Raw genomic sequence first — 22,851 nt, 5'->3', positions numbered from 1 at the left:
CTACTAATATTTTTAGTTTTTACCAACGTCATACGCAAATATCATCAAAGCTTGAAGTAAATATTTTTTTAAATTTCATGGCATAGTGCATAAATTCATTTTACATGTTTTATAATATTTAAACTAGATAAAGTATGGTTGAAAATTAATAAATTTTATTTTAAAAGGTGTAAATGGTGAAAAAAATAAAAGTTTAGATGTCCAATAGAAAAAATAATTTAGGAGTGTTATAAGTCAAAATAATAGTTTAGTGGTCAAATTATGCATTTTTAGTTATTATTGACGCGCTTAAAAAAGTTTGAATACATGCACGTGCCACGACGGACAAAAAGAGATCGGATCGGTAAAAAAACAAAAATAAAAAAATTATATCGAAAAAAGATAAAAATTTAAATGTGTGATAAAAAAAATAAAAAAAATAAAAAAATGTGATGATAGGAAATTAAATAATGTATCAAGCTGTTTATTGCCTAATTCAGTTTCAAATTTAATCTAGTAGTATTAAACAAGTATTAATTTTTGGGGAGTATGAATTATGTAGGAACTATTTTTCGTTACGGAATGAGTATTAAATTTAGCGAAATGTTACACAATGAGGATTCTAAGCAATTTCCAGTCCAATTATGGGAGACACGTGGTTCATTTTATAACGTTTCGCTAAATTTTTAATATTCATTTTGTAAAAAACAATAATTTCATATCCATTTTGCAGTTTTTTTTGTCAAAGACAATTATATTGATAGGATTAACTCGATACAACCAACGTCAAAATCCATCATAAATTAAATTATATATAAAAAGAAACAAACCGAAAACCTATAATTGATTTATGAATAAAGAATCGAAACAATAATAGAAATTTAAAAATTTAAATTTTGCAGGTGACTAATAAACAGGATGAATTCAAATATTAAGAATTTTCGTCACCAATTACACCCTTAAAACTTCTATTGACGCTTGTTCCGCTACTAATACCTCATACGGTGATATTATAACCTCAAATCTTCAAAAATTTGGAGTATAAAATTTAAACAAACATTAAATTTTTTTTGAATAATCCAAATCTACTCACACAAAACTGATATTTTAACAAAAACAATCAAAAAACACAGAAAGCTCCGAAAAATAGAGCAGATTATTCGAAAAACAATACACAAACATTGAAATAAACGAGTTAAAAGACGATGATGTTCAGCTAAAAATCGAAAATCATTGTCTCATGCGCTTAAAAATAAAAAAAAATCAATCTTTTTTTTATTTCTTTTTATCTTTTTAGGAGAGAAAAATCCATTTTGCATATAAGTTTAATACTACCTGATTAATTAACAAAATTTTGACATGCAATATTTAATTTATTTTTGTGAATTGAACTGATAATATTAACTTTTGCAGCAAAACTGAGACATCCACTCTTTCAACCATTTGGACACATGCCATAAATAGAGACAAATGTTTTTACAATTTGGATATTCAAGACACCCTTTGAAAATTAATGTTTGATGTACAACATTTTTAAATTTTTACACGTTGTTATCTGTATTTTATATCTATATTAATTGAAAATTTTATTTAAATTTTACTTTTAATTAAATCTTTTCTTTTTTAATCTCTTTTATTTACAATTTTATGAATTTTTATTCAAATTAAATTTATATTTTACTTTTAATTAAATCTTTTCTTTTTTAATCTCTTTTATTTACAATTTTATGAATTTTTATTCAAATTAAATTTAATAGGACAGATGATAATAGACATAAAATTATACTCTATTCGATGACTTATATTCAGAGTTCAACTATAAAGTCTTCCACATTTATCATAGTTTGTGTCATAATTAATTAGTATGGAGTCTGCTACACATTTACTTTAATCTTTAAGGATTAAAAATGTATGATTTTTCACTTTTATTTTTACTAATAATTGTTTTTTCTATTTATTTCTTATGTTAATCAATCGAATTAACAAAATTAAAAAACAAAAGTTCAAACAACCATCCTTACACATATCAAACATAATTTTATTTCATTTATTTGAATTGATTAGACATTATTATATGTGCACATTACACATATGAACATGGTTAGACAGCAACAAACATTACCCCCCAACACATAGAAAAAAAAAAACTCATAATTGACATAGAACACCGCCCAAAATTTATATCAGAACATTTAAAACTCTAAAAACTCCCACTAATCACTTCTTAATCATCATCTTCAGCTCATTACCAAAACAGACGGCTCAAAAGCAATCAACTGTTTATCATTAACCCAAGCTTTAACCACAACAACCGAATCAAAAACTTTAACCAATCCGTTCATATCACTCGCTTCAATCTTCAAATAATATTTAATCCCGGAAACCACCTGCGTCTCCGCCGCCACCACCTCGGAAAACATCAGCTCCCCGCCGTTGCTTCCGCTGCGAAGCTGCTGCTTGTTAAACTCCTTAACGCAAAACCTACCTAGCTCCTGCACTTCTTCATTGCTCTTCACGTCCTTCACCTCCGTTCTTCCTCCGACCAGCATTCCTCTGTATCCGCTCACCAACGGCGACGCTGAAAGAACGACGGCGGAGAGAATAGCTAGTAAAATCACTGCTTTTGCCATTAAATTATTTAATTTTATGTTTTGAGTTGAATTTAAGGTGGAGGAGAAGGGTTTATTTATATATGTGTAGTGAGAGTGAGAGAGGGGCGAGGTAAGGGAGTGTTTGGACACGCAAATTAAGGTGGTGACGGTGGGGATAAGTAGAGGTGGTGGGATTGACGTAAAAGGAAGGAATATCGGGATGCCGCGTAATTTAAACGTGATCGAACAAGACAAAGGTGTGTTGTATTTATGTAAATTGTTAGTTAGTGGCATACGTATATATGTAATTATATAGCAGCAGTACATGTACATGCTGTAGAGTACACTGTACTGTATGGTGTGGTTTATACTCGATTGGTTTATAATTAATGGTTTGAATGAGTTTTAGTCTTATGAGTCCTATTCAATTTATTGAATTAAAGGGGCTAAATATGTGTTGTGCATATCATTTGTTTTATTTTTGTATCGTGTTCATGGCTATATAATTATTAAATAGTTTGTGTTCGTGCTGGTAATAGTATCAATGAAGTGTGTCGTACAAAACGACACACCAATTTATTTTGACAATCCTCGTTAAGTTATAAAAATAATATCTAAATTTATTATGGGTTATAAATCAACCGATTCGATCTGGTATTTAAAGAGTTGCCTAATGATCAAGTCTTTCAATATGCACGAAGTTGGAGGTTTGATCTTCAATTTTACTCAAACTGTGATTTGCCTAGTTTTACTTTAAAAAGTGCATATTAATTTCCGCTAATCCGATAACTACTAATTTAGAGTAGGTTATTTCTGATAAGAAAAACTGATTCAGTCTCTAACTTAAATGTACATAGACTAAACTTCTCACATGTACATCTCAAAGTTAGGAGTTCGACTTCAACTATCGCATAGGCTGTATTTGCCCGATTTAAAATTTGATTAATATTTTTATTAACCTCCACTAAATAAAAATATGTCTAAAATATATATATAAAATAATTTTATACATTTAAAATTCAGACGTATATATATATATATATATATATATATAATTATTATTAAAATAACTAAGATATTTAGTTAATCTAGTTATTTATAGTAAAAGCATTATTATATCTATTTTGTTGTTGTAATAACAATTTTATGGTTTGATAATTTTTAAATTTTCATTTTTTTTGTGTATTTAAAAGATTGAACTATATTTTTAATGATAAAAAGAATCAAACCAATTAAAAGAAATTGTTAATTTTTAATCAACTTGGTTAAATTAGTTATTCAAATTCAATATTAACCTTTTATTACTAATAATATATCTAACTAACTGTGGAGAGATTTTTAGATAAATTTAGGCTACCACGACATCCGTAAACTAGCCTAGTATATTATGACATGTCATTAAAATAGTGGCACTATTATAATTTTGTTTATTTTTTTTTTATATTTTTGAATAATAATATTATGATACTGCCATTATTTAATGATGTGTCACGCTATAATATGTTTAGTATAGCGGATGACGTGGTGGACTGAATTTATTTAAGAGTTTTTTTTTATTGTTTTAAATTTTCTAACATCTCATTAAATAGGTCAAGATTAGAATTTTCCTGAACCAAAATAGGTGTTATCGTCTCGGTTTATGACATAGTGTGTGGTGCCACATGGATTTAGCATAAAACATGCAGATAGCCAAATGGCATGAAAAGAGATACGCTTGGTGGCAGTGTCTTCTTGCTAAATTGTTTTAACTTTTCTACAACTCTGAGATCATCATTTTATAAGATTGCCATTTACGATATTTTTTGGCTTTTTCCTTGTTTTGTCTTCTCTCGCATTTTCCATTATTAGGTAAAACAAAATTATTTTTATTTTTTTAAAACTGAGATATGAGAGTAACGAGTGTTGGTTATATTATTATTATTATGGTCGATTCACCAAAAAAAAAATACTAAATATTTGTTATTTGTGTCAGTTATAATTAAAAAAATTTAACTTATTGAATTTAGCCAATTTTTACATATTCCGTTTTTTTTAGTATTTTTAAACTGATTCGGTTTTTTGTCAGCATGACGGCCACGTCAAATCTAACTCGTCAAAACAACATCGGATCAAATTAAAAGATTTGATTATAAATGACACAGCATGCAAAATTTTGGTTAAAACTAACATAACATGAAAAGATTTGGTATTTTATTATAACAACTATGAGTAGAATTGACATTAGATCCGCCTGAATCTCCGGATTCCCAGATTGATACTCATAATTGTTAGAATAGTGATTACGTTATTTACTTAATAGTTTAATTAAGTTTTTGTAGTGATAATCACCAATCCATTTGTTTGATTGCTTTTCGAATTGAAAATCGAAATCATATTTTGTTCACTTTAAACTTTTTTTTGCTCGTGGGATCGACATCTGACTTCCGAATTACTACAAGTTGGATTTTATACCAACATACACCTAACACCATCACGGAAGATATGGATTACAATCAAATATAAATTGCAGGCTAAAATTTTAAAAACTATCTTCCCATATTGTGTTTCGGGCTGCAATACAATTACGTAGTACTATAGTGGGACATTATTCATCTTCAAGGTTAAATTCAAACTTTGCAACTTTAAAAATATCATTAAGTTATAGCTTCATTTAAAGATGGATAACCTTCACTAAAATGCCTTCAATACTAATGCTACCAATAATCAGACGGTTATTTTTTTCGATATTATTCAACAGGGTAGCATAGCTTTCCTTTCCTTCTTCTAGATTCCACACACGGCATCCTAGACAAAATCGGTTTAAGTTAGCAGCCTCCATCAGACTGTTTTCTCTTTTCTCAATTTCTTTTTGATTTTACTATTTTCTCTTTTCTGAGTTTATAATTGATTTTCAATAGTGTTTTAAACCTAATGCGAAACAACACCTATGACTAACGGATCGTCCCATTCTGTTAACTCGACCCAATCATATGCCAAATGTCATCACGGAAGATACGAATTGCAATTAAGTATAAATTGCTAGCTAGAATTTTACAAACTATCTTAATAATATAGTGGGGCATCACTCATCTTCAAGGTTAAATTCAAACTCTACAACTCTACAAAGGATCATCAATCATTTGTTTTAGGATTATTATCAGTCATTTTTTTTAAGATTTTCAAAGGTTTTTTAATTTTTTTGGTTTAAGTTAGGATTTATGAGCGCGGGTGGGTATTAAGAATTTGCATATGAGTTATGGACCCGGGTAAAAGGAGCCATATTTTTACAAGTATGGTCCTGAGCAAGGGCTGAGGTAAGGCAGGGCGAGTTACGGCAGCTGCCCCACCTTACTGAAGACGTAATAGAAAACGACTATAGAAAACAAAAACGACAAGATTAAGAGAAGGAAAATTCATTTGGCCAAATAGTTAGAGTTTCTATTATATTTTTATAATTTTTAAGTGAAATTCTTTCAGCACATATGTATTATCATACTTTCTATATTAAAAATCTAGCAGATCGTCTCATGATGTTAACTCGACCCAATCATATCAAATACCATCACAGAAGATACAAATGATTATTAAATATAAATTGCAAGCTAAAATTTCAAAAGCTACATTCCCAGAATGTGCACTGGGCTGCAATACAATTACACAGTCATATAGTAAGATATTATTTATCTTTAAGGTTAAATTCAAACTCTGCAACTTTGAAAAGATCATCAAGTTAGAGTTTTATTTGAAGATGGAGCACATTCACTAGAATGCCTTAATGTTACCAATGATCAGACAATTATCTTCTTGGATATTATTTAAGAGAGTAGCACAACTTTCCTTGCTTTTATCTAGATTTCACTCATGACATCCTAAATAAAATCGGTCTAATTCAGCAGCCTCGATCGGCCTGTTTTCCGTTTTCTCAATTTCTTTTTGATTTTGCTATTTTCTCTTTTCTAAGTTTTTAATTGATTTGCAATCGTGTTTCTGACTTAAACCTAATACGAAACGACACATAAAATAGAGGGAAATTCCCAAGACTATTTTGTGAAAGAATAAAAATGTTAAAAGGTAAAAGGTAAAAGAAAAATCCTCCAAGATTACCCAAAACTACAGATTAGTAAAAAAAACGAACAAAGGATAAAAAAAACTCCTGAACTTGACACGAAGTATGAAATACGTCCAAGGTCGTGAAATTGGTCAAAAAAGTCAAATAATTGCAAAAATGGATAAAAAAATCCAAAGAGAGTTGATAAACTACCCCCTCCCCCTAAACTATAATAAAATCGGGTCAAATGACCCCCTCCATTCACCGAAATTCACTCCATTCCAACCATTGACCGCCACAAACGCATTGAAAACCGCCGAGCATTATACTTTAAAATTTCTTTAATTTTTTTATTTTCGAGGAGGAGCTATATGCTCCTGCTCCTCGCCGGAAGAGCAGTTCTCCTCAACGAGGAGCATCTGCTCCTCGCCTGAGGAGAACCTACTCCTCGTTAAGGAGCAGATCTGCTCCTCGCCGGAGGAGCTGCCGAAAGAGGAGCTCCTCTTCTAGAAATTTTAAAAAAAAGATTTTTTTTTTAACTTTAGGTATCAATTTATAAATTTAAAAAAAAGTATGAAACTTATTTTTAACTTTTTACTAGGAGTATTTCACGGTGTGAGAATGGCGAGAGTGCATATAGATGCGAACTTTTTTGATCCGGTTTCATAACCTTGGACCTATTTGATACTTCGTGCCAAATTTAGAGAGTCTTTTGATCCTTTGTTCGTAAAAAAACAAACTAAAACCGAAAAATCTTTTTTAACCAAACCAAAATAAAACCATTTTAATCAAACCTAAACAAATTTCGGATTGATTTGGATCGAATTAATAGTTTAGTTCGATTTTTGCTCACCTCTAAAACTAAATACCAATTTTCTTTTTATGATTTCAAACCAACCAAATTTATCAGTTAAGTTCCATTAGATATCAACTAAATGAGGATTTATAAACAGAAACTAGATTACAAACCAAAGAAAAAAAATTGTCGTGTTCATATAATTGCAACTATTCAATCATACATGTACTTGTTCATACAGCTAGGGAGCACAGTTTCTCACTCCAACCAAACTTGAATCTACTTACAACACAGCTTACTCATTGAATCAACAAGTGACCACCAAAGGTTGTTAATGATCATTACTGAACTAAGAAAACTATTAAAGTAGCCGTCAAAAGCCTGGAATTTCACCCGGTATAGGGGCCAATTCGTTCCTACTGAACTTCTCTTCATCAAAGAATGTTGCACGAACCACGTTTCCTCCGAAGAACCGACCATCAAGATCGACCAGTGCTTTCGTTGTTTCTTCTGACCTCTCGAACTGTATAAAAATTCTGACTGCCTCGATTCTGGGGAAATCTGGCTCTGTTATCTCAAATATCATTACTCGAGTAACTGTTCCGTATTTTGCACACTCAGATGCAACCTCGTCTTCTAATTCATCATCTACCTCACCAGGACCCACCTGCCAGAGAGTAAAAATCAACAAATAATCCTTCACCATGAAACATCAAAGACGCATCCTAGAAATAACTTTATGTAATTGGAACATTGGCTTGACAATAAGAAAGTACATTCCGGTCTGTTTCCTAATCATCTCTTTTAAGTTCTAGCTGTAAGCTGGATGAGGATATTTTTTCTTAACATTAAATGAGGTTCACGTTCCCGAACAATATCAAAAGCACAACCCTTTTCCTATCATGGAATTCCAACTTAATAAGATTGCATTATAAGAGGATTATACTTATAGCCTATATCTGCTAATGAAAAATCAACAAGCGGCATGGAAACTTCCGATGCATATAATTGCTCAGAAACTCAAGTCCTTGCACATGCTTGTTATAAGCTACAAATTACAGTTTTTCCTCTGTGTTTCAAGGTAAAAGCTTAAAAGGCTAAAAAATCTAGTTCAAAAGTCGGTCGAAAGCCTACAAAATTATGAACATTATCTTTAACCTGAAATGTCATGACCATCATTTGTTTTGCTTTTGCAATTCTTTTCTTTAACTCATCATCCCATGACGTATAGCCCCCAACCCTCTTTTTTCAAAAATAAAATGCCATAGAAACTCTTTCGATCGGTATTTTTCTATACAATCCTTTGATTCCGCGCACACAGCCTCCACTGATAATATATCATGGTCCTAAGCTTCCATCACCAGTTACGCCATGATTCATATTTATGCAAACATTATAGAACTCTTAACTATTTATTTGTTCAAGTAATTATGTAATGTTACACTCCCCAATAGATCACATCAAATGATCCTAAGCCCCCAAGAAAATGAAATTAATATAGTCCGTAAAGAAACTAGCGATCTAGACAAGTGAAATTACTAGCTACAAATGTTTCCACACAAAAAACCTCCATTGACAAGATATCATGGTCCTAAACTTCCATCACCAGTTACCCCATAATACAATTTATGCAAACATAATAGAAACTCTCAACTTTTTTAATTTTGTGCCAAGTCATTACTAAAAGTTACATCCCCCAATAGATCAGGTCAATCATCCTTACTTACAAGAAAATTAAATAAACAGTCAGTATATAACTAGCAATCTAGACAAGTGGAAACTTCTACCTGCAACAGATTTTATTTATACACGGCCATAATTGTCTTCTACCTGTTAAAACATTTACCAGACTCGTGTTCCCACAAAAACTCTTAACTGAAAACAAAACTTTGATGCGTGTAAAGGATACTGTGATATGGAAAGGAAAAAAAAACCTAAGCCACCTTAAAAACAAGACAGCTTTTAGAGGCAGTATGTGTGCAAGTAGATTAAAATGACAACAGAGAAGAAGAGGATCCAAAAAATGCCATAAAAAGGTAAAAAATTTCAAACAAGATTCATAATCCAGCGAACTTTTGAAAAGCAAAAATAAAAAAATTAAAGCATTAAATTACGAATCCATAAGCATGGCCTACTAAAACTAAATTACCAATTTATGTAACATTATAGGAATTTCACAACAATACATGTGATAACATCCTAACTTTAAAGGATTAACCATCTGATTGAGACCCTTAAAATACACTACAGAAGGCGCATTACCTAATGTTCGATTTACCACAACAAAAAAAACATAAACATAATCTCACCAATATTCCTAGTCCATCAATAACAACATTTACACAATCACAATTACACAAATACAAAAATCAAACAATACAAATAGCAAGAAAAACAAACACATTGCATAAGCACATACCATATTCCGAAGCAACAAAACCCTGGTAGGCGTCCCATTGAAGTTAACACTCTTAACCTTCTTCTCTTGCTTAGTCTCAGTAGCATTAACTATAACACCAGCTCTCCTATCGGTCTTCTTCGCCATCAAAGGCGTAGTAATCCCTTGTTCCTGTTTCCCAAGTCCTTGTCCTTCCTTCCACCCCATTTTCGCCATCATACGTTGTGCGGCAGTCATCTGTCCTCCAGCTCCAACTCCTAACCCCCCGCTCTCTGACTTCCCAATGCTAAAACCACCCCCACCCCCATCACCATTACCATTACCACTACCATTTCCGCCACGTGGCGGAGACGGCGATCTAGGGGCAACAGAACCACCACTACTACTACTCATCGCAGCCCGTCTTCGCCACGCTTCCTCACCGGAAATATTCCTATCTAAAATTTCTCTATCCCTAACTCTATCCCTATCTTTTTCTTTTTCTTTTTCCTTTTCTTTTTCCCTCTCTTCTTCTTCAATTCTCCTCCTCTCTAACTCTCTCATTCTCTCTGCTTCTACAGCTTTACGTTTTTTCTCTCGTTTATAATCCTCGTAATCATTAGGTCTAGCCGGATCGTACTCGTCCATTACTACCGAGTTCATTCCGGCAGGAGCCGGTGGTTGAACCGGTCGATCTGGGGAAATGGATGGAATAATCGGAGCCGGTGAAATTAGGGTTTTTGGTCGTGGAGGCGGCGGTTTTGTTCTGGTTTGTGATTTTAAAATTGTTTGTGGTGTTAGTGATGCTGCTGTTGATGGTTTACGGAGTGTTGGTGGAGCCATTAAGGTGCTTGTTGACCACGAGTTGGTGGCTGTGACAGGTTTTTCGTCCTCCGCTGAGGACGGCGGCGGTAAGTCTCCGTATAATCCGCCTAGCATTTTGATTGGTGCGACGGCGGGTTTCTGATTGGGGTTTAATGATTTTGGGTTTATGGATGAAATTTGAAGAGGATTATAAAAACGGATCGGAAAACCAACAGTGAGAGCTTAATTACCAGTGATGGTGAATCGGCGATGAGGACAGACTCGTTCTCGCCAAAACGCACAGCACTTCAGTTGCGCAGCAATTAAATTTTCAACTTCATTTTGCCCCCTCAACTTGCACAAAAAAATCGATTAAGGCCAACTTTATGGATTTATAAAAGACGCCTTGAACTTGTTATTTTGGTTCATTTTATCCTTTTTATTTCTATATTGTCTAATAATATTGACATTTCAGCTCAAATTTATACAAAATGCTCCAATTATTTTCCACAGCCTCATATGAAGAGTTAAAACGAGAAAACAAATATCAAGTTCAGAATGTTTGTTTATGAATAAAGCATCAATTCACCGTCTCAATTCGGCACGAAGTATCAAATGAGTCATTTTGAACAAAACCGCATCTAACAGACTCGTAATTTGGCAAAACCGGATCAAATGTAACCCAAAATTTAACAAAACAGATCAATTTCACCCTTTTGACATAAAAATAGAGAGTGGATTATCTAATTAAAAAAATTAACCATAATTAATTCTAAATACTTTTAATTAACATTAACTAAATCTTAAATTAACACTAATTTGATTTTCATTTTCAACAAAAAAAATACTAACACACTGCCACGACCCACACCCACTACCGACTGCCGGAAACCGTCACTGCAACCTGCCGCCACCTAGCCCACCTGAAACTCAACGCTGGAGGAGGAGCGACTGAGGGAGCAGATCTGCTCCTTCTCGCCTGAGAAGGAGCAGATCTGCTCCTTCGCCGGAGGAGGAGTTGTTGCTCCTCTTTTAGCGGTTGGTGGCGGCGGCGGATCTGATGAATACCGAGTGTAATAAAATCAATAAATGTCCTTTAATTTTTATTTAAAAATTAATTTAATTTTTTAAGTTTTAAATGTAAAAAAAAGTTGAAAATTAAAAATCTTTAAACATTAATTTAGAAAACAAAAAAAATTAATCACTATTTTGAATTTTTTTCCCTTCAAAACGAGAGAGTGTGTGTTACACTCTTTGAGGGATGGTGTGATTTGTACGATTTTGCCAGGTTGCAGGTATGTTTGATCCAAAACCGTCGAAATGATCTATTCGTATAATTAGTGTATATATAGTTTATATATAGTGTATTTTTAGTGTATTTATGACATTTTGTAGACCATGGAACACTTCAAATACACCATAAACATTTATAAATACACCATAAACACTGTAAATGCACCATGAATATACTAAGAAACGGCAGAAATGCACTATAAATACACCAAAAATACACTACAACGTAAATATATTATAAAATTACTACAAATGTATCATAAATCAATTTGTTTTTTACAAAATCACTAGCAATAAACAAATCTATGAATAAGAGAAAGACAAAATAACTAATTATATGAATAATATAACAACTTTATAAACAAAAAATTATAAAAAAATTATAATCTACAAAAATTTATTTATAAAATATTTAAATTATTACAAAAACCTAAAAAATGCACAAATCTAAAAACGAGTTGAGAAATACATAGCGCGAACGGAGGAGACGAACGGACTAGCGCGAACGGAAAAACGACCGAAAACGACGAAAAATCCATCGGAAGTAGACGAACAAAAGCGCGAACGGAAAAACTAACAGAAAAGACGAACGAAAAAGTAATCGGAAGAGACAAACTGAAAATCAAACGAAAAAGAAGAAAAGAAGAGAGAACTTTGAGAGAGAAGAGAGAGAAAATAGTGGCTATGTAAAAGTTTAACCTAAAATGAGATAATGCTTCGTGGGTATTTTTGGTAAATAAGTTAGCTTATTAGGTAGCGTAGGAAATAAGGGAAAGATAGGCCATAATGGTGTAATTACTTTGTCAAACAGGTATTTGATGGTTTGAATTTGGGTTAGAGTGTGGGTTTTAGGCGGGTTATTCTCGAGGTCGATAATAAGACTTTGGTAGATAAAATCAACAATGGTTCGGATGCGGGGCATTTCTCCAACTTGATTGCTGCGATTCAATCTATAATTGCTAAGGATTGTGATGTTAGAGTTTGTCATGTTTTCAGAGAATCAAATTTTGCGGCAGATCATCTCGCTTCTATGAGCGATGAGAATTTGATTGGGTTCATCTCTCATGTTAGTCCTCCGCCCAGCTTAGGCTTTTGGTTAATACACGATTTATACGGTGTGTCGTATGACCGCTGTGTTTAGTTTGTGTTTTGTTTGGCTTTGCCCTTTCCCTCGTAACAAAAAAAAAACAGGTATTTGAAAAATAATTTCAAAAGAAATCCGTAAGTTAATTAGAGAAGGTTACTAATAAAACTTTTTAAAAAAAATCTATGTATGCTAAAATCATATTATAAGGATTAAATTTTATTTAGTATATAAAATTAAAAATTAAAATGTATAAAATAAAATGGCATTTGATGTGACTAAGCAAAGTCATTTTGATTATAGCCAAAATAACATTATGTAGTTTAACTTTTAAAAAAAATTTGTTCATCGTTTTTTTACCAGTTCAATCTCCGGCTCATCGTCTCAACTCCCGATGTTTACCGGTTCAATCCGGTCCACTCCGGTTCAATTAAAAGATCTGATTTTTACTGGTTTAGACCGGATTTCTGACCGATTTCTTCTTTAACCGATTTGACCGACCGGTCCGGTCTGATTTTTAAAACACTGCTATATATACACCATAGTTACATTAATAAAAACGATAAAAAAAACACAGAGCATGAATTAATAAAAAAGTGAATTTTGATAAATAAAAAATACAACCTGTAAATATCTTTAAAAATAATATAAAATAAAAATAAAATATAAAATAATGTAATTTAAAAGATGTCCTCTATTTTTAATCATGTTATTAACCAAAAAATAAATAAAACCAGAACAAAATACCACAATAAATCCAGACCGCAAGAGAGACGATAATAAATGGCTGAGATTCCATCTTTTAGCGCTCCAGATCCAAAACAAAATTTAAATCCAAGACCCACCCAAAAATATTTCAAACTTTTTCTCTTTCTCCAACGGCTACATTTCAATCACACTCTCTCTTCACTTCTGCCTTCTCTATCGCTTTCTTGTCCAAAACCCTAACCCTAACTCTCCCGTCCTCTGTACAATCGTTGCATAATGAAGCATTTTATGCAACCAAGAAACGCCATCTTGAAAGAAACGCATTTGCATAATGAACATTTACACTCCTCACCCAGTACTAACTCTCACAAATCGAAACCGCCGCCGTCACCACCGCTGCCGTCGTCTACTCGGCGGCATAACAAAATGTCTAAAGAAAATGCTCCTCCGCCGTCGGATCTTAACTATATGATGACGCCATTCTCTGATCAGAAACCCTCGCCGTCTCCTGCTTCCAAATTGAAGAGTCCGTTGCCGCCTAGACCTCCGAGTTCTAATACTCTTAAAAGGAAGCTTTGTATTGACGCTGTGCCGGAAAACGCCGTTCTTGATTCTGGCGTCAAGGTTGTTTTCTTTAAGTTTTCTAAAAATTAATTTGTGCCGGAAAATATTTTGAATTGTGCTTCTGTTTGATAAATTGGAAAATTATAGGGACTGTCTGTAATAATTATGTTTATTGAGTTTGAAAGTCGTTATGTTTTGACATCAATTATTTTTGTTTTAGAATTTAAAGTAGTACTGATAGTTCCTACTGGTTTGTGTTGTTACAAAAATGTAGGTAATAGTGCGGATGCGACCCTTAAACAAGGATGAAGAAGAAGCCGAAATGATGCTTCAGAAATTGTCTGATGATTCGTTGTCGGTTAATGGACAGACTTTTACATTTGACTCAGTTACTGATACACAATCCACTCAGGTAAGATCTTTATCACTATGTAATATTGTGGTGATTGGTTGACAATTTTTGTAATGAAATACTCAAAGTTTATTTTTTTTTTCCACAGCTAGACATTTTCCATCTTGTAGGAGTCCCGCTTGTGGAGAACTGTCTGGCCGGATTTAACAGTTCAGTATTTGCTTATGGACAGGTATATTTTGATGTGCTCTTTGTTATCATTCTATATATACAGGATGGTTTTCCTGACTTGTGTTTTTTGTTATTGGGGTATTAATTCTCTCAGACAGGGAGTGGAAAGACCTACACTATGTGGGGTCCAGCTAATGCTCTATTGGAAGAAAACTTATCCAGTGATAGACAAGGTTTAACTCCCCGCGTCTTTCAGAGACTCTTTGCCCGTATAAATGAGGTAGCAATCAGCTCTTTTATTGCAAAACCTATTGAAGCTTATAGTATGGAGTAACTGTCACTATAAAAGCATGTATTTCCTCTGCAGGAGCAAGTTAAACATGCTGACAAACAACTCAAGTATCAATGCCGCTGCTCATTCCTCGAGGTAAAGTCAGCATAAGGATTGCGAACTAATTTATTCAGCCTTTCATCACCCTATAATGTTTTTTTTTAAATTGCTGCAGATTTATAATGAACAGATAACAGATTTGTTAGATCCAACCCAACGAAACCTCCAGGTGAACAGGATGATTAGATTTTCATTTCACGTTCCATCTTTGTAATGAAAATAATTTTGGTTGCCTTTGTTAATTTTTTCTTTTATCTTGTCCAGATAAGAGAAGATGTAAAATCTGGCGTCTATGTTGAAAACCTGAGGGAGGAATATGTATTTGCAATGAAAGATGTGACTCAACTTCTGTTAAAGGTTTTTCTTTTTTCCGTATAATGATATGTGTGATTGTGGTGATTTTTAATTTTTCTCTGCGCTGCTCGCCTTCTCCCTTTAACCTACGATATTACTTATTCTGCTAAAAGGTTGATATTACTTATTCTGCTAATTGGCTTTTTAACCCTCAACACCTTAAAAAATAATTTTCTTTGACGAGAATGTATCATGTATGCTAATGCTACACAAGGGTCGAGGAAGTTAAGGGTCAATTTCTTTAAAGCTTATGTACCTATAACCCCCAAACAAGCCCACCTTACTATAATCATGTCATGTGAATGAAATTTGCCCATATTTCATATTTGTGTTTTATCATTTTCTCACCATTTTTTTGCTATATTATATTGTGTCTTTAAGTGCACTTATAGAGTGAATAGCATCAGAAGGTTTATAGGTTCTGTATAACATACTTTACTGTATTTATATGCATGGAATTTTCTCATTTTTGTGTTAAATCCTTTTCTTACATAGATTTTTTTTCCCAGTTTTGCTATTGTCTCAAAATCAGCTCACAACTGCTTGATAAATTGCGCAGGGATTGTCCAATAGGAGGACTGGTGCAACCAGTATAAATGCTGAGAGTTCTCGCTCACATAGTGTTTTCACTTGTGTTGTTGAATGTCGACGCAAGGTATTATTTCCTTTATTTTTATATGACTTTGTCGATCATTCTTCTTTTGTTATCAAAGACAAGGATGTTGATTACATTTTGTTTTAATATGAGGGTATATCTGTATTAGTGGGAAAGTTTAATTTTTATATTAATTTTCTTTATCTGTAAAAGGCAATTCAGATCTAGATAGAGAAACTTTGAAACCACGGATTGATTTTCCAATTGAGCTGACTAGGAATTCTCATAGGTTTTCTATTTCTTATATTGTTAATATTGAAATTAGAATAAGTTCTTTGGCTATGGTAAGTAAAAGCAAAATTTGAACTTTTCTTTCATTGCTAGTTTTTGTATCACATTTTTGTACTGGAGGGGTCTGAAGGAAACTATAATTATTGTTGTTGTTATTATTTCGTAGAGCTCGGCAGATGGCATAAGCAGCTTAAAAACAAGTAGAATAAATCTTGTTGATCTAGCTGGGTCAGAACGACAGAAGTTAACTGGTGCTGCAGGGGAACGCTTGAAGGAAGCAGGGAATATAAACCGCTCTCTCTCACAGCTTGGGTATGATTACTTTCTATGTCATTAATCTTCTTATCGCTCTCTTTCATAATATGGATGCAAAATTTATTGTTTCATTTCCAGAGGCTAATATCATGTTAGAATCTAAGACAGTATGATACTAAAGCATCTTCTTAACTGCAAGTTGTATTCAAATAGTAAATGCAATATGCAACTTGTGTAATCCTCACTTTATTGTAATTTTAGTCATGTGTAACTGCTGAGGAATAGTTTCTAGGAAGTTGAGACTGACCAATTGAATAGAGAGTTGGTTAGGTTGAACCTAGATTTCATGACATAGTTTAAATGCTGCTGCACTAAAAAGAAGTGGAAGTCTTCCCTAAAAAAAAAGAGTGTGAGTCCTTAAAAAGAAGAAGTGCTAGTTAATTAGACGGGATGAAGAGTGTCTTCTTTTCTTTGTATGTAATATTAAATGTAGTTTAATGAATAGAAACGAAATCAAAGATTAAACAACTGACGTATGAAAGGATAATCATTTTTTGTTTTCTTGAGCTCCGCCCATTTTTATGCTTTTGAGTTGTCAAGGAGTTGTTAGCCTAGCCTATGATGGCAATTAGATTTTGTTGGAGCTTAAAATTGCAAACTGTTTTCTTTTTCATATAATATTTTTAAGTACCTGTACGTAAAGAATGTAAGTGGTGGTCTATTGATGAGGAAGAGGAACAACAAGTCTGGGATGCCAGTCAAAGGATGGAATGCAAATTGTTTTTGCAGAAACATGTACGAGGATTGTGAAAGAATGATGTATATTGGGGAACTAATTATTGTAAATTGTATTTGCTCTTGTTCTTTCACTTTGTGAAATACATTTTCTGTTGATAATTATAAAATAAGCTATAATCATTTTGTTGTTACATTTATGGCACATTTAAATGGCCTTGTATCAAAATAGATCTGGCCACTAATTGCTCCCGTTTACTGGAGTTACAGGAACTTGATAAACATTCTTGCTGAAATTTCCCAAACTGGGAAGCAGAGACATATCCCTTACAGAGACTCTAGGTTGACATTTTTGTTACAAGAATCTCTTGGTGGTAATGCAAAATTAGCAATGGTATGTGCTGTTTCTCCCGCAAAGAGGTAATATTTCCAACTATAGTATCTTTAAGCAACCTCGGATATCTTTCTCCTTGTTTCTCATAATGGCTGTTCCCTGGCATCGGTAATGCAGTTGTAAGAGCGAAACTTTCAGTACATTACGATTTGCACAGCGTGCAAAGGCAATAAAGAACAAGGCAGTTGTTAATGAAGAGATGGAGGAGGATGTGAACCGTTTGCGAGAAGTAATCCGCCAGCTAAGGGTAAGTTATTATTCCTGATATTGATCAGTTTGTTTCTTCAACTGCAACGTTGCACATTCTATAATACTCAATGAATACAACAGGATGAATTACATAGAGTAAAAGCAAATAGCAACAACCCAACAGGTTGGGATACTCGTAAAAGTTTGAATCTACTGAAAAGTCTCAATTATCCACATTCGTGCCTGCATCAAGTAGATGAGGATGGTGATGAGGAGATGGAAATTGATGAAGAAGCTGTTGAAAAGCTTTGCATTGAAGTTGGACTGCCTCCAGCTGGCAGTGAAAGATGGAGGCAAAAGCAAATTTCTGATGATACAGATGTTGATATGGAAGAAGGCATATCTGAACAAGTGGAGAAACATGAAGTTATGATCACTGATATTGCTGATTCTGTTAGAAACAACCAAGGTTGTTCTAACATTGATGTTGATATTATTCATCATGATTCAGTGGAGGTGAAAGAGAAGGAACTAGTTCTGTTACCCACAGATACACTTGCTAGAGATTCCTTTCAGAAGATATCCAAGGAAAGAAATCTTAGGTCCTCAGTCAGTGAATCTTTAACTGAAGAATCACCAAGCAAAGTAGCGGAAATTTGTACTTCATCTGCACTCTCTGATTCTCATGAAGGACTTTCTACAGGAGTTGTAGCAACAGGTGAAGAAGACTATCCCCAAATTGATACAGTGGATTATGCATCACCTTCTAGCCTCAGCATAGTCTCCTGCAAGGTATCACCAATTCTTAAATCTCCAACTCCAAGTGTTTCACCCAGAATGAACAGCAGCAGGAAAAGTCTGCGGACTTCTTCAATGTTAACAGCTTCACAAAAAGATTCCGAAGACGAATGTAAACCAAACCTACAGGATAAACACATTTCTTTCACAAAATCCCTGAAAAGCAGCTCTTCTAATGCTCTGGCTGCTCAAACAAGTAAAAGTGTTCTTGCAGGAACAGAACATTTAGCAGCTAGCCTCCATCGAGGCTTGGAAATTATTGACAGCCATCGCAAGAGTTTAGCATTCAGGCGATCAGCCTTCAGGTTTTCTTGTAAACCTGCAGATCTTAAACCAATTTTGCCAGTTGAAAAATTTGATGTGGGTGTGCAAATATTTCCTCAAGATTATGACACACCAAAAGAAAATCCAGAGACACTCCTTTGTAAAAATTGCAAGAGAAAGAGATTGGAGGACAATGATGCTGCTGATAGCTCAAGCTTGCAGTTGGTACCAATTGATGGTTCAGATTCTGCTGCAAACTTGCAGTTGGTACCAATTGATGGCTCAGATTCTGCTGATAAATCCAAAAAACAACTTCCGAAAGTAAGTCTATGGCTTTACTTTGATGCTTAGCTTTTCTATTATTTGTCTCCTCTCTGTACGTGTATAGTTATCTATTTTGTAGAAGTGATGCATGACATGTTTTTGTTCACTTACTAAACAGGCAGTGGAGAAGGTTTTAGCTGGAGCCATTCGTAGAGAAATGGCTATGGAGGAGTTCTGTGGCAAACAAACTTCTGAGTTAATGCACCTTAAACGTTTGGTAGGTCATTTTGCTTTTTAGTTATTACAGTAGCGAATCTAGCTGCTGTTTGAGTGTTACTTGATGAGTTCACGGCTAATTTAACAGGTACAACAGTATAAGCACGAGAGGGAGTGCAATGCTGTAATAGGGCAGATGAGGGATGATAAAATCCGTCGACTGGAGAGCCTTATGGATGGTGTTTTACCTTCTGAGGAGTTCATGGAGGAAGAGCTAGCATCACTTATGCATGAACATGAAGTATGAATCTGCTTCCTAAGTTTCCTATTTAATCTGATTTCTTTTGACATATATCTAATCATTAGCTTACAGCTTTTGAAGCAGAAATATGAGAATCACCCTGATGTCTTGATGACAAATGTTGAGCTAAAAAGGGTTCTAGCTGAACTGGAACGTTATCGAAACTTCTATGATTTGGGTGAAAGGGATGTTCTGATGGAAGAGATTCAAGATTTAAGAAACCAGTTGCAGTATTATGTTGACTCTTCATCCCCAGCGGCTCTGAAAAGAAAGTCAATATTGCAGTTAACATATCCATGTGAGCCCAGTATCCCTCTACCTCTTACTGGAATTCCAGAGGCAACTGAGGAGAGTGCTGAAATGAAACTTGAACGGGAGAGAATTTGCTGGACTGAGGCAGAGAGCAAGTGGATTTCTCTTGCTGAAGAATTGAGAACTGAACTTGATGCTAGCAGGGTGCTAGTTGAAAAAACAAGGCGGGAATTAGAGATGGAGGAGAGATGTGCTGCAGAGTTGAAGGAAGCAATGCAAATGGCCATGGAGGGACATGCACGGATGCTTGAACAATATGCAGATCTCGAGGAGAAACATATTCATTTACTTGCTCGCCACAGGAAGATCCAAGAAGGAATAGATGATGTCAAGAAAGCTGCATCTAAAGCTGGAGTCAGGGGTGCTGAGTCGAAGTTCATAAATGCCCTTGCTGCTGAAATTTCAGCGATGAAAGTGGAAAGAGAAAAAGAGAGACGGTATCTTAGAGATGAAAATAAAGCTCTTCAGGCTCAATTAAGGGATACTGCTGAGGCTGTGGAAGCGGCCGGAGAATTACTTGTGAGGCTGAAAGATGCAGAAGAAGCTGTTTCTGTTGCTCAGGTATATGCTTAATAATAATTATCTTAGTGTTAATTCTTCATTTATTTGCTTTGAGAAGAAGAAACTTCATACAAGTAAATGCTGTCCCCAGTAGTTATTAGGTCACTTATAATTTTAGTCTTCTTAGTTTTAGATAAATAATGAATTGATTAAAACATTAAAGTAGAATGTCTTAAAAAAAAGTTTCCAGTGGGAGTCGTAAACAAATCTAATATCCCCGAAATGGAGACAAAATGAGAAAAGTTTATAATATTATGTGACCAATTATGTTTCCTAGTTAGTTTGAGGTAAACATTCATCATAGTGGCAAATGTACATTTAAGTTACAGCAGAAGAGCAAGTCCAGCTTCAAAATGTTAATGACCCTGATGGTTTTATGCACCTAATGTAGTAACATTCTCTATTTTTTAACATGCATCATTTACATTAGATAATTCATCATAGTGGGAAATGTACATTTAAGTTACAGCAGAAGAGCAAGTCCAACTTCAAAATGTTAATGACCTTGCTTGATGGTTTTATGCATCTAATGTAGTAACATTCTCTATTTTTTAACCTGGATCATTTACATTCGATGATTATCCCTGCACGGAATTTCTATGCAAACCAAACATTTACTGAAGGTCTCTGCTTTAATATCAGTATTGCTTTTATATGCAACAGTTCTCTTAATTGAAGTTTTGGTCTCAAATTTACTGGGATTTTCTGCATTAATTTATTTCTCTCCATTTTTTCCTGTCTAGTCCCATCTTCTATAATATGACCTAAAACCAAATATATTTTATAATCAAAATTCTATTTGCATGTTATGTTGTCATGCTCCTTTCTATTAGTACCTTGTCTCAAATATTAGTCTCAGAGTCTGCAGATTTTTCGAACTTAACATTCGGATTCTCACAAGTTAGTTCCATTTTATTTACAGGAGTCTTAGATAATGAGTTCATAAACCATTAATTAGCTTTAATAACAATGCGTTTATCTCTACATTCTTAAGCTATACTGCATGGAAAACTGAAATATTGAGACATGAAATACTGAGATGAGAAACCGCTAATTGACATTTTTATTGATAATAGGTTTTATAAGCACAGAAATGTAGAACTCATAATTTTTGTATGCAAGTGTATAGACACATCCAAACTGCATTAGATATTCATATGGGTGTGTATGTGTGTGCGGATATTTGATGATACATCCGAACTGCATTACATATACGTGTGTATATGTGTGCGGATGTTTATTCTTACTTTTTTCTTTCATTTTCTTATTCGTTCTGCAGAAGCGAGCTATGGATGCAGAACTAGAAACTGCAAAGGCATTTAGACAAATTGATAAATTGAAACGAAAGAACGGAAATGAGACGGAAGCATGGAGGGAGGAAGTCGGACCGATTTATGATAATAATAATGTCGAAGATGGTGCAGCATGGTTTTCTGGGTATGACAGGTGCAACATATAAATAATAGGATTCATAGCAAATGTATGTATTACTAACAGAGTTATGTGTAATAGAAACCAGTTTGTTCATTCATTTCGATACCATTTAGTTCTCACCATTTGTGAGGACCAATATGTATGTTGGTTCTCTGATAATTCATTGTATTAATTATAATTCTGATTCTTGCAGTTCATAAAGTTAATTGAATGGTTGATATGCTTTTATTTATTTTTCATACCCCATATCGAAAAACACTACATTTGCAGGTTGTCAAATGGTGGTTACACAACATTGGGTCTGCACTACAAATTTTATTTTGTAAATCAGTTTTTTTTTTTTTAGGGTTAACCACAAAATTATCTTAAAAAATTATTTAATTTTTAAAAATATGCTTCAAATCAAAGCATTTCAATTTTATCTAAAAATGATTTTTTTTACATTTTAGGTGCTTATTTTTTATACGTCAAAAGTTATATTGCTGATACATTTTGGATACATCTCTGATACGGGAATATATAAAGCGAGAATATATGTTTAGTGAAAACTTTTTAGGTACTAGATGAAAACTTTTTTCGGAAGAAGTATTTTTAAAATCTTTCTGTTTTTAGATTTTTTTTCGTAATTTTTCCTTTTTTTAATGTTCCAAGGTGTGCATCGAACTGATTCAATAGAAAAACCAAATCAATCCGAATGGAAAATGGTCGGTTTGATTTTGACATATTAATTTTTTAAGAAATGTGGTTCGAT

General features: G+C 33.6%; 4 protein-coding genes across 4 annotated transcripts; 2 read left to right on the top strand and 2 right to left on the bottom strand.

Moving 5' to 3' along the window:
• Positions 1-2,215: 2,215 nt before the first annotated feature.
• On the bottom strand, positions 2,216-2,653 carry LOC126686297 (cysteine proteinase inhibitor B). The gene has a single exon (XM_050380336.2). The coding sequence runs from the start codon at positions 2,607-2,609 to the stop codon at positions 2,217-2,219; it is 393 nt and encodes a 130-aa protein (XP_050236293.1). The 5' UTR covers positions 2,610-2,653; the 3' UTR covers position 2,216.
• A 4,917-nt stretch (positions 2,654-7,570) lies between these two features.
• On the bottom strand, positions 7,571-10,978 carry LOC126687375 (DNA-damage-repair/toleration protein DRT111, chloroplastic). The gene is made up of 2 exons (XM_050381927.1): positions 9,813-10,978; positions 7,571-8,060 (listed from the first exon to the last, which is right to left on the bottom strand). Exons 1-2 carry the CDS (start codon positions 10,707-10,709, stop codon positions 7,767-7,769), a joined length of 1,191 nt encoding a protein of 396 aa, XP_050237884.1. The 5' UTR covers positions 10,710-10,978; the 3' UTR covers positions 7,571-7,766.
• Positions 10,979-12,579: 1,601 nt separating this feature from the next.
• Positions 12,580-13,008, top strand: LOC126687480 (uncharacterized). The gene is made up of 2 exons (XM_050382042.1): positions 12,580-12,599; positions 12,720-13,008. Exons 1-2 carry the CDS (start codon positions 12,580-12,582, stop codon positions 13,006-13,008), a joined length of 309 nt encoding a protein of 102 aa, XP_050237999.1.
• A 743-nt stretch (positions 13,009-13,751) lies between these two features.
• LOC126686995 (kinesin-like protein KIN-12B) lies at positions 13,752-22,332 on the top strand. The gene is made up of 16 exons (XM_050381337.2): positions 13,752-14,283; positions 14,498-14,635; positions 14,724-14,807; positions 14,901-15,026; positions 15,114-15,173; positions 15,253-15,306; positions 15,402-15,494; positions 16,051-16,146; positions 16,544-16,689; positions 17,638-17,787; positions 17,879-18,008; positions 18,092-19,333; positions 19,455-19,553; positions 19,641-19,793; positions 19,866-20,666; positions 21,946-22,332. Exons 1-16 carry the CDS (start codon positions 13,936-13,938, stop codon positions 22,123-22,125), a joined length of 3,900 nt encoding a protein of 1,299 aa, XP_050237294.1. The 5' UTR covers positions 13,752-13,935; the 3' UTR covers positions 22,126-22,332.
• The last annotated feature ends 519 nt before the right edge of the window (positions 22,333-22,851 follow it).

Source organism: Mercurialis annua, linkage group LG6, assembly GCF_937616625.2.
Source record: "Mercurialis annua linkage group LG6, ddMerAnnu1.2, whole genome shotgun sequence".
Taxonomy (NCBI): Eukaryota; Viridiplantae; Streptophyta; class Magnoliopsida; order Malpighiales; family Euphorbiaceae; genus Mercurialis; species Mercurialis annua.
This window is presented reverse-complemented; position numbering and strand designations above follow the sequence as displayed.